Source organism: Narcine bancroftii, chromosome 5 (genome assembly GCF_036971445.1).
Source record: "Narcine bancroftii isolate sNarBan1 chromosome 5, sNarBan1.hap1, whole genome shotgun sequence".
In the NCBI taxonomy this organism is placed as follows: domain Eukaryota; kingdom Metazoa; phylum Chordata; class Chondrichthyes; order Torpediniformes; family Narcinidae; genus Narcine; species Narcine bancroftii.
Window position 1 is genome coordinate 116,968,129 of NC_091473.1, and position 14,119 is coordinate 116,982,247.

General features: G+C 37.9%; 1 protein-coding gene across 3 annotated transcripts in view; it reads right to left on the minus strand.

Moving 5' to 3' along the window:
* Nucleotides 1-516: 516 nt before the first annotated feature.
* The window catches only part of atp6v0b (ATPase H+ transporting V0 subunit b), a 40,098-nt gene continuing 26,495 nt past the window's right edge, over nucleotides 517-14,119 (minus strand). The window contains exons 6-9 of one of the 3 annotated variants that reach the window (XR_011357880.1): nucleotides 9,833-9,884; nucleotides 7,411-7,601; nucleotides 4,992-5,072; nucleotides 517-1,250 (exon numbers count right to left, since the gene is read on the minus strand). Coding sequence is in view for 1 of the 3 variants with exons in the window: in XM_069938863.1 (XP_069794964.1) it covers nucleotides 5,046-5,072; nucleotides 7,411-7,601; nucleotides 9,833-9,884 (270 nt within the window). In the remaining 2 variants the exon portion in view is untranslated. Of the gene's footprint in view, nucleotides 1,269-2,520; nucleotides 5,073-7,410; nucleotides 7,602-9,832; nucleotides 9,885-14,119 lie in introns of those variants that run through there. The other 2 variants (XR_011357881.1, XM_069938863.1) reach the window with 2 other exon arrangements.

Below are 14,119 nucleotides of genomic sequence, written 5' to 3' on the forward strand. Positions count from 1 at the left end.
TCACTCCCCACTTCTCAAACTGGCAATCCATTCCCCACTTTCGAGAGAAATTAACATTTTATATCTATAGTTCTTTAATATTTTAGCCAAACTTCAAAACTGCCAAAGAAACCCAAGTGGTTCAAAACATCTCTTAAGGAAATCTGCATCCTTTACTCAGTCTGATCAACATGTGATTTCAGACCCACAAATGTGATGAACCCTTAACTGCCCTATGTTTCTATGTTTCTATAATAGAGCCCAATTCTTTGACCCTCTGACCACATTGGACTGAAAATTATCCACAATGTTACGGTGTCTCTGGTTGGTAATTTAAAACTCATCTTGGGAAATAACATTAAAAGAATCAAACTGCAGATACTGGAAATCTAACAAAAGCAGAAAATGCCAGAAGCTGTCAGCAGATCAGGCTACATGTGGAAAGAGAAATAGGCCAAGACTCTTCAATAGAACAAATGCAAGATGTTGTTCTCAACATACTGCAAAAAAAAATTTCAATTCAAGGATAAGCCAAGGTAAAATGGAACATTGATATTTTAATCAGATGTACAATATTTGTCTGAAGGAGACTGATTTTTATTCTGTCACACCAATCAGTCATTTAAATAACAACTCAAAATATTTCAGTGAATTCTGGGCTAGATTCCTTTGGTTCTGTAATCAATGCCTGTAAATTGTTTATATCAAAGAATGTTGGAAGCAATGCAGAGAATAGCTAAGAACATGCCTCAAGTTGACAAGAGAAACACATGGTTTCAGTTTGCCAACAGGTTATTTAAAGCAAAAGGGAGACCTGATAAAAGTTTATAAAATGCGAGGCACAAATGGGAAAGAAGATTTTATGTCTATCCCATGATAAAAATGTCAAATGCCAGAGAACATACATTTAAGCTTGGGCGGGGGGGGGGGGGGGGGTAAAGGGGGAATGGGTGAAGCTTCAAAAAGATGTCTGGGGAAAGTTTAAAAAAAATGTGGAATAGATATGATCATTGCACTTTAAGAGGCTTCTCAAAGGGCATATATACACGCAGGGAACAGAAAGCAGCACATTTTAGTTTAATGTGGCACATTCAGTGTAGATAGAACAGTACAGCAATAGGCTCCACGTCTCACGACATCAATGATTTTAAAATACTTAATTTCTCCGTGCATTTTGCAAGCTGAATCTTGAAATGGAGCCCTCTCAGAACATGTTCCTGAAAGATTTTCCACAAGGATGTCCATTCACATTTTCAATTGGATCACAATGTCTGAAATAGTTTAGCAGTCTGTTACAAAGAGATCAGATATAATTTTCTAGTATCCTTTACATAACGATAAAATAAATGCAAAATAACCTCAAATAAGTACTTGGACAATCAAAGAGCCTGAGTATTAAAAATCACCATATTGTAGACAAGATCTGTTGCAAATCTGCAGAAACTACTGGTAGTCAGATGAATTTTCTATTAAATGCATGTAGATGTCTTTTTCACATTTTACTAAGTTCTGGTACAGTACAATATGAGAAAAGCTCTGTAATTTTACATCATGAAATAAGAGTGCTGGATGCTAGAATATCATTCATTCAAAAATATTGATTCAATTTGCAACCCATTATACTGATCTCTGATAAATGTGCAGTGTTCCATCAAGATACAAACTATTGTTGAACTGGGCTGAAAAGATAAATTGGAAAGCAAATAATTTGCTTTAAAAACTCATTTTCTAGCAAAATGTACAAAGCCCTATCTAGTGCACTACACAATTGTACTTTGAAAGCTACATTTTCCATTTATACAGCTAACTGTGTTATACAAGCCATTGTAAATTAGATCTGCTAAACTGAACATAGACTGTTACATAATAGTCATTCCATGGGAGAATGTACATGGTTGATTTGTAACTAAATTCAACAACTTTTGTGAATCAGTTCTACTTGACAATTGGATTTAGCTACAAATCTAGCAATGAAAATATGTAGAGAAGGACAATTTCTAGTGATTTTTGCCCTCAATGGTTCTCATTTAATACTGGAATCATTTTGCCTCCCCTCTTAGAGTAAAATGATGATTCATGGACCCTTAAAGAGTCACTTGAATAAATATGACCTCAGTCTGCTGTGATTATTGCTACTTTGTCATTACTCTCACATCAAAATAGAAAAGACTACAAGAGTACTCAATTACCATCAAATTAACATACAAAATGCTAAGGTGTGGATGCAGCGAGAGAGAGAGAGAGAGAGAGAGAGAGAGAGAGAGAGAGAGAGAGAGAGAGAGAGAGAGAGAGAGAGAGAAAAAAGATGTTTCCTGGAGTGAACTTGGGTCTTTTCTCCTTGGAACAATGGTCAAACAAAAAAGTAACCCTGCAAATTCAAGCAATAGGAATTTTTAATTTCATTCCAGTTCATTTACATTTCAAACTATTGTATGATTTGAGAGTCATCATGTTGAAAGTTAAAATGCATCACAACAAAATACATTTGGAGATTACATTCTGAATGGGTTAACAGATAGCCATTCAAAAAGGATGCAAAACTGATAATAAAACTGTTTTTTAATATTTAGTTAAGAAAACAGAAAAACATCGATACTCTACAAGTACTTCCCAGGAAGTGTTTTAATGCTTATGTATATGTACAAGCAAACAATTTCAAAATTAGATCTTGGAGCAAATAAAGACAGTTACTTTAAACAAATCATATCTTAATGATAGGACTAAAAATCATCAATAGGCCACAACTTCGAAAAAATTTACACCAGACAATAATAAATAGACCAGGCACATCAAAGATCTGCTTCAAGTACTGCATGATAAACCTCATCTAACTTAAAAGAAATCTCCACATTTAAAAAGGTGAAGTCTGTTGTGGAATAAAACACATTTTTCATTCATTGCCTTCAAGTTTTCATAGGTTAGCTACATGTTACATTCTGACTAAACGTGTTTATGACTAAACCCTCAAATATACAGCTTTTAAATTAGTCATAGTCAAAGAACCAAGCTCTCCGAGGCCACATTGATCAGAGTGCCCACTTGTACTAATCCAACTCTATTCTGACATTTCCACCAACTACATTATTTCCCACCCCAGATTCCACTAACCAAACAATGGGGAATTTTACAGTAGACATATAACTTACAACTTGCATGTCCTTGGATGTGGGAGGAATGTTTGGGAAGCCACCCCCCCACCGATAAATCAACCCCCTGGTCTTTGACAACTAAGTGACAAAACTTTACACAATGATCCTGCGGCCATAATTGGAATTAATTTAAGTGTGACTGAATTCTGCATTTTGAACTTTCATTTTGTTACATTCAAACTGAATATAAACTTGGTTCAGAATATTCAAGCTGACAAGAATAACCTGCAGCATTATATAAACAATCTTGCATTGAAACTAAGCAAATTAATTATCATTGATTTACTATGCCACTACATGCACATGTTTCTTGTCATACCTGACATCCTCCTGGCCATATTTTTACCTTGAAATTCACACTGGAACTTTCCATCAATTCCTTTGACAAGTTTACTACTACAGGATTTAAAACAGACTTAGGGAACCATGTATTAAGAATAATAGCCTTAAACTTCAACAGGGAACAAAGACATTATGGGCATTATGTAAAAGATGGAACAAATGATAGTGAAAATGCTTTCACTTCATATGTAACACGAAGCAGGACAAATTCAACCAACAAACAATATTTAAATGGGTGGACAATTAATCTAGAATTGTGCATTCTGCCAACATGGCACACCATCTAAAACATTACAAAATTGTCATTGACAAAAGCACATGATGCCACTACTTTTCAAAACCCAAATTTTGGAAATTAAACTAAGCTCATGAACCATTTTTAGGAAGAACCATTTTCTTCAGCTTTCCAGTTTATTTAGCAAATTATTTTCAAGCATGTTATTGATGGAAGCAATTCAATTTTTATTTCAGTCCACGCTAACCAAAATTTGATTCACTCTATGTCATTTATAATTAATTTGCAAAGATTAATTAACATTTTGAAGTCAAATGAGTGCTCAAAACAAATTCGTCACTGTCAATGGAAACATTCAGGCAATTTTGATCATGGTATCTTGTTGTAATTTTCAGATACTCTTTTCATACAAAAATTATCATCATTCAGTACACCAAAAAAAAGAATCAATGTTACAACCAGGCCTCTAGTGCACGAGTGAACTGATTAATTTACATTTGATTATTGCAGGGAGCAAGAGAAATACATGATCAAGTTGTGATGAACCCTTTGTGTTACATTAATACACCATGGTAGACAAAAAAAATGAAGGTCAAACAAACCAGGTTCAGCCTGATTTAGGCTTCAATGTCTTAATGTTGATGCAGTTTTATTAAATCTAAACACGGTTACGTAATTGGATATTTAAGTTGCATTTGTTAGAGTAACTCAAATACTCGAACCTAATTGGTGCAAGTAATGTCTCCGATGAAAACTTCTCTAAGTATAAACTGGAATACATGATGTTCTTTAAAAATTGCATTGGCTAGAACAGTAATAGGGGCAGGAATGGGAAGAGATAGAATCAATGAAGACCCACAATAAAAAAAAATTGGTACTTCATTCGTGTGGTTACATTGACAAGAAAAACAAAAGAGTTCCCAACTGAAGTATATAAATAGAGAGTCCACTTTTGTCCCATCTCACCCATTGGTCTCCTATAGGATCACAGTAAGGGTATCAATATTTTCAGCTCGAGTATACCATATCACAAAGGATCAAGTTCTTTGCTTGGATGTGACAATGAAAGAAGTCTTCAATATTCAGTCTTACAGGTCCAATTCCAGAATCGAAGTGGGCAATAAATTATCACATTAAACTATGGAATACTGTTAGTCAGCACCTGGCCTATTTTGTAGAACTGATCAGGAATCACATCCAAATACATCAATCATCCTTAAAGTAACTGTGTTTAAAAAAACCACAAACAACATACTGGGAAAATATACACTTAAATAAATATTTACAACCGATCTTTGTTTCATTTCCAGAACTTCAGACTCTCCAGGTCCTCATGAAGTCTAATCTCCCATTTTAACTTTTGATGTCTGTTTTAAAGAAATAAAATGATATACATTTCAAACAAAAGCACATGAACTGTTTCCCTCTTAACAGTTTCTGTCACACTTGAGTACTTACAGCAATTCTTTTATATAAGGAAGCAAATTGGGACCCATTACAGTTTCTTTGACTGTGCTTTTAATTAAAAAACACAATCAATGTTTCAGGTTGGGACATGTTTTTAGACTAGATATTTGGCTTGATCCGAATAAAAAAAATGGCAGCACTGCTCCAAAGGTTTCAAATGACCGGTCCTACCCCTAGTTACAGGTTTTATATGGACTGTTAAAGGAGCCATTTTTAAACTAAAATCCTGCAAGATGGCAGAGCTTCTGCTTGACAGCAAACCTCAAAGAGTTGCAGACTCTGGGAAGCAGCGAACCAGAACAGGACACCAGAATAGGTGGGGGTGGGGGGAGGGAAAGAAAAACACCCCCATAAAGAAGCCTGGAGAACAACCCTGCAGGAAGTGACTTTTTTTAAAATTTATTATTACATGACAATAAAGGAATTTTGAAATCTTAATCTCATTGAAACATACCAAATATTTAAAGTGCAAAAAAAATTGGACAGGGAGAAGATGTTTCCAGTGGTGGCAGTCCAGGACCAGAGGGCTCAGCTCAAAAAACGACATCCCTTTAGAACCCTTCAACTGGAGAGTTGTGAATCTGTGGAATTCATTGCCACAGATGGCTGTGGAGGCCAAGTCACTGAGTATATTTAAAGCAAGGATGTTAAAAGGCTATGTGGAGAAGGGATTGAAAGGAAAAATATATCACTCATAATTTGAACAGCAAAGCATCGCGATGGGCTGAAAGCTGTAATTCTGCTCCTAAGACTTATGGTCAAACAATGTGATTGGGAATACATTATTATAGACATGATGAATCAACCTTTGCAATACAAGCTCAACTTGAAGAATCAGTTGGTCATCTATGCTTGCATTGCAGTTCTGTAGGGTCATTGGAAAATATGATCCAACATTTTATTAAATAAATAATTGATATTGTTCATCAAGCAAGACTTTTTTTTTAAAAAAGTAATGGAAACAATCATCAACGATTGGCTGCAGTGGTCACAAAGAATGCTAATTAATGATCATACCAAACTCCAGTACCCTATAATGGTTCCACATCAATCACTGATGCATATGGAGATCCCATGGACATTCATTGATGACACCAGCCTCAAAGTAACCCTGAAAATGGTTCCCAAGTTACTTAACATTTGGGTCAGAACTTTCAACACCTGCTGTTTTCTTTCATTCTTTCACTCTAACACATTTATTCAATCAGTCCAGATTAACAAGTTCTTTGAGGATCACGGCTTACCACAGGGTCTGTGTGCCTGGACCAAGGAAGTCAAGACAGGGGAGACTAGTGGTTTAAAGCTCGAGCAAAATCTCACATTCATCCACAAAAGGCACGAAGTTATTCACATTTACTTACCACTTCATAAAAGACAAAAGATAAATATAGTAAAATGAATTAAAAACAAGAATGCACACTCACACTGTTCTCAAGCACTTCAGTAACAAATGGGAAGAAAATGTCTGTCCAACTAATGTTTCTTGACCCTTTTTTAAGATCCCAAGGCCTGCATCATTACTACATTCTGACTAGGAGCCCCCTTATTTTAAAAAAAAAGGTGAATATGACTTCAGGTGGATGGGGTAGCAGAGATTTTGATGCAATATTTAACATTAATCGCATGCCTGATTTGACTCTTTTACATTGTTGAAGAGAAAATGAATAGCTCAGAAGCATCTGCAATTGAAAACGTTAACTGATTTTTCTTTCCACAAATACACTCCACACCCCTAAAAAGTATTAATCTAATATTTAACCAATCCAATGAATAAATATATAAAAAGCAGTGCAGCTTGGGTAATTTTATTTACTCCTGTGGGACAGCATCCTGTGGGATGCTTTAAACAGAGTTCTTCCTTTCTTCGAGGACACACTGATCTTGTTCCTTCCAGGTCTTTGATATTCTGAAGCCCAAGTATGACAAAATAAAGTGAACCCTGGATCAAGGTAAAAGGTGGCCCTCCAATGCAGAGGCTGGGAGATTCTGCTGCCAGCAGCTTTGCCATAGAGCAGACAGCTTGAAGGATGCCACGTTTCAAACAAAATTTAAATTAAAAAAAGTGACAGAAACGCCAACCTATAGCCCATAGGTTCAAATCCAATAGGTTTAATCCTTCCAGAAAAATAATTTAAAATTTAACAGAGAATCACAAACTTTTTTTTTTAAAGTTTAAAAAATATTGAAACTATCCTTGGAGTGTGCACATCCCCCAAAACATTTAGTTGACAAGCTTACCTGTAGAATAGCCACAATGACTCCAAACAACCCAATAGCACTGCCAAAAATTTCAACTATCAGGATCTTGACAAACAAGCTTGTATTCTGAGCATCTGCTAAGGCAGCACCACTACCCACAATACCAACGCAGATTCCACAGAAGAGGTTAGAAAATCCAACAGTTAGGCCTGCCCCGAACATAGAAAAGCCTGCAAACAAAATAGGGAAATGAGACAACTACTGACAGAACACAATACAATGTCCAAAGTTGTTAAGCAATGCCTGGTTTGTATAATTAACCAGACCACAGCTTCAGACATTTTTGATTTTAAAAAAAGTGAGAGTGAAACAGCAAAGTAAAACATGAAAATTTGTAGACACCGTGGTTGAAGTAAAAACACAATGCTGGAGAAACTCAACAGGTCAAACAGTGTCCTTTATAAAGCAAAGGTAAAAATACATAACTGATGTTTTGGGCTTGGGCCATTCATCAAGGTATGAAAAAATGTTGGCAGGTGTCTAAACAAGAGAGTCAGGGGGTGGGAGGTGTGGTCACAAAGACAGGAGATGATAAGTGGAGAGGGGACAGCAGTGATCAAGGGGGGGGAGGCTAGGTGAATGGAGGGAGAAAGGAGGGAGGAGAACTGGAAAGGGGAAGGGGTCGGGAGTGGGGGAGAAGATTAGCAGAAACCAGAAAAGTCAGTTGATGCCATCTGGCTGGAGAATGGCCAGATAGAAAATCAGGTGTTGTTCCTGCAATTTGCGGGTGGTCTTGATGGGACAGTAAACAAGGCCATGGACAGACATGTGAGTATTAGAGTGTGACACAGAATTGAAATGGTTGGCTACTGGGAGGTCTCTGTCACTGGTGAGTACAGAGAGAAAATGCTCAATGAAGCGATCTCCCAATCTGCACCCTATCTCTTTGATGTAGAGAAGGCCACAAAGGGAGCACCCTTTTATAATAGAACTTATTCTCAATTTAAACAACTTCTCCTTTAACTCATCTCACTTCCTCCAAATCAAAGGAGTAGCCACACTCCCATACTCACATCTGTCCATGGCCTTATGTACTATCCCACAAAGACCACTACTCACAAATTGGAGAAATACTTGATTTTCCGTCTGGGCATTCTCTTGCCAGGTGACATTAACATCGACTTTTCCAGTTTCTCTAACCTGCTCTCCTCTTCCTCTTCCCTTTTCCAGTTCTCCTCCCTCTCTATTCACCTAGCCATCCCTCCTCCCCTTGATCACTGCTATCATCACCTCCCGCCTTTGTGACCACATGGCCCCCCCCCCCCCACTAATCTTTTGTTGGGATGCCTGCTGATATTTTTCCCATACCTTGATGAAGGGCTCAAGCCCAAAACACCGGTTATATATTTTTACCTTTGCTATACAAAGGATACTGCTTGACCTGCTGAGTTTCTCCAGCATTGTGTTTTTATTGAAACAGCAAAACCAAGTAATCATTCCTCCTCACACACAAATAAAAATATGCATCCATTGTTTGATAAGCCAGAGTCTGCAATTAAGAAACCCAGCCAGTTTTCTATTTTGTCCAGCTCACATAACAGTATTTGACTAGAATAACCAATGAAAAGCAACTGCAAGGTATAATCTACCCAAAGCACTTGAACAAAACACAAGAAAAACAAGCTGTTAAGTTTATTTTTATGAAAATATACATTATAAACAAATCTAAAAGCACTTTGAGAAGTTAGTTCAGGAATCATTTTAGTAGCAAGGTCAGGAATCTATTTTTGATTTCAAAGTAGGTACAAGTTTGAAGTTTCCTCCCATAAAAGAATCAAAATAGATTTTTTTAAATTACAGATCAGTAAATATTGAGTAGGAAATAATGCAGATAAATAAAGATAAGGCAAATATTAAACACATTAACCAAGTTTGAAATTAAATCAAAGTTAAATGGTTTACTCTTGGACCCACATTTCAAAAACAATAACAATGAAAGCAGAATTTACTCAATATTATAACCAATAAATTAGGTACACATTGTACCATTGAAATACTAACCAGTGATAGAAGTATTCCTTGAGTTAATATATTTTAAATGAATATTCATGTAACCAAACTGCTAAAACATCTTGAATACTTTATTTTGGCAGTTGCATCTCGTGGCACTCCCAAGTAATACAATTGTCTCAAAAGCTCCAGGAACTCAGGTGCTCTCTGGAGTTTGCAGTCTCCTGGTCACTGTGGATTTTCTCCAGGTACATCATTTTCCTCCCACATCCTAAAGATTGGGATTGGCTACAAGTGTATTTGGCTCACGTTAATGGTCACGTGGGAGGGGGAGGGAGGTGGAAAACCATGCAAGATCACTTGCAAAGATCTGACTAAAATCATCTTTCAAGTTCTATTTTAAACTTCAATACTTAAATTTTAAAGATTTGTACACAAGAAAAACAAATACCTGCTTGATAATTCCTGGCTCCAATAGTCTTGGGTGTAGTGCCACTGAATGGCTATGGGGAGAAAAATAGATCCAAATTAAACTTGGGTCACTGTCTTCGACACCACTCATCCAAATAAAATCCTTTGTTATATGATTTAAATCTACTTTCTTGCATTTTGTCAATTTCAGTTTGTTCTGTCAACAGGTCCTTCCAACCATTCGTCAAAACTTGGTTCCATAATCAGCAAATTGAGTCAGAAACCCACATGCAACAAGTGCTTTCTATGCTTTTAAATATGTCAGTTAATGACAAGGTATATAGGTATGCAAGACTGTAAGAGGCATAGATAATGGTGGATAGCCAGTTCCTTTATCTTAGGATGACAATAGCAGGTACTGGAGGACATCCATTTAAAGCGAGTGGAGGAAAATTTAAAGGATAGTCAAGAGTTTTCTTTTAAAAACAAAGGTTGGTGGGTAGCAGGAAAGCATTGCCAGGGATGGTGGTAGAGGCTGGTAAAATTGGGACATTTAGAAGACTCAGTCAAGTAAAGAGATACAAGAAAAGTAGAGCGTAGTTGGGAAGGGTTAGACGGTTGTGGCTTATATAGGTTGGCATAACATCATGGGCCAAAGAGCATGTTCTGTGGTGTAATGTTCTACAATATAGGCAAAAATCTGAATTTAAGACAAATCGAGATTTTGGATCAAATTTTTAATGTGAAGAGATTTGGAGTGTTCTGAAAGGGATGTAAAAGGCACCATGGAAATCCACCTATTTGTCTTCAAATAACAAATATTAGGAAAGTTTTTGATGCTCGAAGTTCAACCATTCTTAACCTTTTTTTAAAAAGCTATAACTTGTTTAAGGTTCTAGTTTATGGGCTCCTTCACTGTGATGGAGTCAAGTTTGTTTAGTTTCTTCTGAACTTCTCCTACCATAAACCATATAAACCATAAAGAAAAATATTATTTTGGATTTCAGTCCATGCTATTCTTAAATGTACTGTGGCCCCTGTTGAGAATGGCTGCTCTGTTATCCTTGAAAATGAGCGGTACAACAATGTATCATATTTGAAACATTAGCTTGAGGCAGTGAGTTGTTTTGGCACCAGATCAACTGAGGGACTGCTTTAATCGGTGGACTGGAACATATTCAAGAACCCATCCATAGACTTGAATGGATATGTAACAGGTGTCACCAACTTCCTCAAGACCTGCGTGGATGAGTGTGTGCTCACGCGCACAACCAGAAGCCCTTGATTGATCAGAGGACTCGCAACCTGCTGAGGGCGAGAACAAAGGCATTTAAGACCAGGGATCAGGATCTTTATAAGTAGTCAAGGTAAGATCTGCAGAAGGCCATCTCTGAAGCAGTGGCGATTCTGTAGGAAGCTAGAGACAGATACATGCCAGCTACGGCAGGGAGTGCAGAAGAATAGTGTGAGCTTCCTCAATGACTACCGCCTAGTAGCACTCACTTCTATTGTGAAGGAACGCTCTGAGAGGCTGGTCATGGCCAGAATTAACACAAACCCAAGCAAAGATCTGGACTCACTGCATGTAAAGGTTAAAACCTTGTTTATATTTGTGGTTGTTTTATTGCTTTTCGTTTAAGAAAGATGGTTGTTTTGTAGTTACCATAGTCACCTACGGCTCCTAAAACGCTTCCATGAGCACTGTCTCCGCTCCATCCTCAACATTCATTGGAATGACTTCATCACCAACATCGAAGTACTCGAGCTGGCAGAGTCCGCAAGCATCGAATCCACGCTGCTGAAGACCCAACTGTGCTGGGTGGGTCACGTCTCCAGAATGGAGGACCATCGCCTTCCCAAGATTGTGTTATATGGCGAGCTTTCCATTGGCCACCGAACAGAGGTGCACCAAAGAAGAGGTACAAGGACTGCTTAAAGAAATCTCTTGGTGCCTGCCACATTGACACCGCCAGTGGGCTGATATCGCCTCCAACCGTGCATCTTGGCGCCTCACAGTTCGGCGGGCAGCAACCTCCTTTGAAGAAGACCGCAGAGCCCACCTCACTGACAAAAGACAAAGGAGGAAAAACCCAACACCCAACCCCAAGCAACCAATTTTCCCTTGCAACCGCTGCAACCGTGCCTGCCTGTCCCGCATCGGACTTGTCAGTCACCAACGAGCCTGCAGCAGATGTGGACATACCCCTCCATAAATCTTCATACACGAAGCCAAGCCAAAGAGAAGAGAGTTACTATGACATCATATGTCATAATATCTGAGCGAACAAGGAGCTTGTTCTCATTCTTGGAATAACCATGGAAGGAGAGTAAGCTCACTTGAGAAACTTTTCTTTGAATTAATCATTATTAATCATTTATTATCATTTTAATTCATTTCTATTTGTTTGAAGTTGAATACCGTTATCAATATGCTTTGTTTTACTCATCATTATGAAATGTGAAGCTATGAAATTGTTTATTTGCTTTTATCAATGAAAAATTAAAGCTATCTACAGCTGCAATTAAGGAGTTTAATTTATTTGGATGAATAAAATGCAATTAGGAAAATCGTGGCTTACATTTTCTTGGAAGATGACATGTTTTGAGATTGGGAAATATTAGAAGCTGGGAAGTGTCATCTCCACTGCAATTCACCTATCGTCACAATTGCTTCATAGCAGATGCAATATCGCTGGCTCTCCACTCAGTTCTGGATCACCTCAAAAACAGCAATTCATACATACGGTTACTCTTCATTGACTACTGCTTGGCTTTCAATACTATTATTCCCTCAGTGCTGGTCAAGAAGCTACAAACCCTAAGCCTCTGTAACTGGATCCTTGACTTTCTCATCAGAAGACCACAGTCAGTATGAATTGGAAAAAATGTCTCCTCAACACAGGCACACCACAAAGATGCATATGCTTAACCCACTGGTCTACTCATTGTACACTCATGACTGTATGGCCAGGCACAATTCTAATGCGATCTACAAGTTTGCAGATGACACCACAGTTATTAACAAAATCACAAATGGCAATGAGGAAGCGTACAGGAGGGAGATAGATCACCTTGCTGAATGGTATAACAACCTTTATTATTGATTACGTATATTGTAAATGATTATGATGGGTATGTTTCATTGTGTTACTGTCTAAAAAGAATGGCTTAAGTTAAAAGGATTATTATTATGGGAAGTTCAAAGAAGGGAGAGAGACTAGGGTAAGTGTGAGATAGGTGCACTAGGCATGTCCCAAAATGGCAGGGGAATTGGCAACAATATTTTGGGTACTGGTGCTCAGAAATGTAGGAGTAGATTGGAGGTTGAAGGAAAGGGGAAGAATTAGTTGGGGGTACTTTTTGTATTTCTTTGAATTGTTAGTTCTAGTCTTTTTAGTTTGTTTAGATTTTGTTTGGAGCACGGTCGACTGCGCCAGATATCTACCAAAGTCAAATGGGAAAGTAGACAAGTACCAGAGGAATAGACGGGGGAGAAGACATTGGAAGGGCTCTATGGTAATGGATTACATAATTATGTATGCAAGTTTTAATGTGAATAGGATTAACGGATTGATAAAGAGAAAGTGTTTTGGCACACCTAAAAAGGATGCCGGCAGTGTTTCTGCAGGAGACCCACCTTACAAACCAAGAACATATAAAGTTAAACAGTGGCTGGGTGGGCCAGGTGACAATGTCTTCCTTCAGTTCCAGGGCCAGGGGAGTGGTTAACCTGATAGGGAAGAATGCCCAGTGGTGGTCCGGGGTGTGATCACTGACCCGGCTGGGAGATTTGTGATGATGCATTGTCAAATATACTCCTGACACTCATGAATATTTATGCTCTGAATTTTGATGATGAACAATTTATACAAGATATATTCTTGAAGGTAACGAAATGCCTTGGTTGGAGGGGACTTCCAATTTTTGCCTGGATCCAGTCATGGTCAAGTCAGCAAAGAAAGTAACAAAAGCCAGGGCAGCAAAGTCCACCCTGGCCTTTATGAAAGAATTGAATTTACTAGATGACTGGAGAAGGATGAATCCAAGAAAATTACTATTAACTTTACTCGAGACATGATTCCTACACCAGAACTAATTTCTTTGGAGAGGAGGATAGTGGGGACTAAGTACATGGCCTGATTGCTATCGGACTGTTCACCCTGGACTCTGTCCATCATAAAGCCAGATAAGCAGGTCACGGTATATAGATGGCACTCAAACCCATTGCTGTTGGGGAAACCAGAATTTTGTAGCTTTGTTAGAGCTCAGATAGAGTTGTTCTGGGAGACAAATTTCCCCTCTACTGATGATAATTTCCTTATATGGG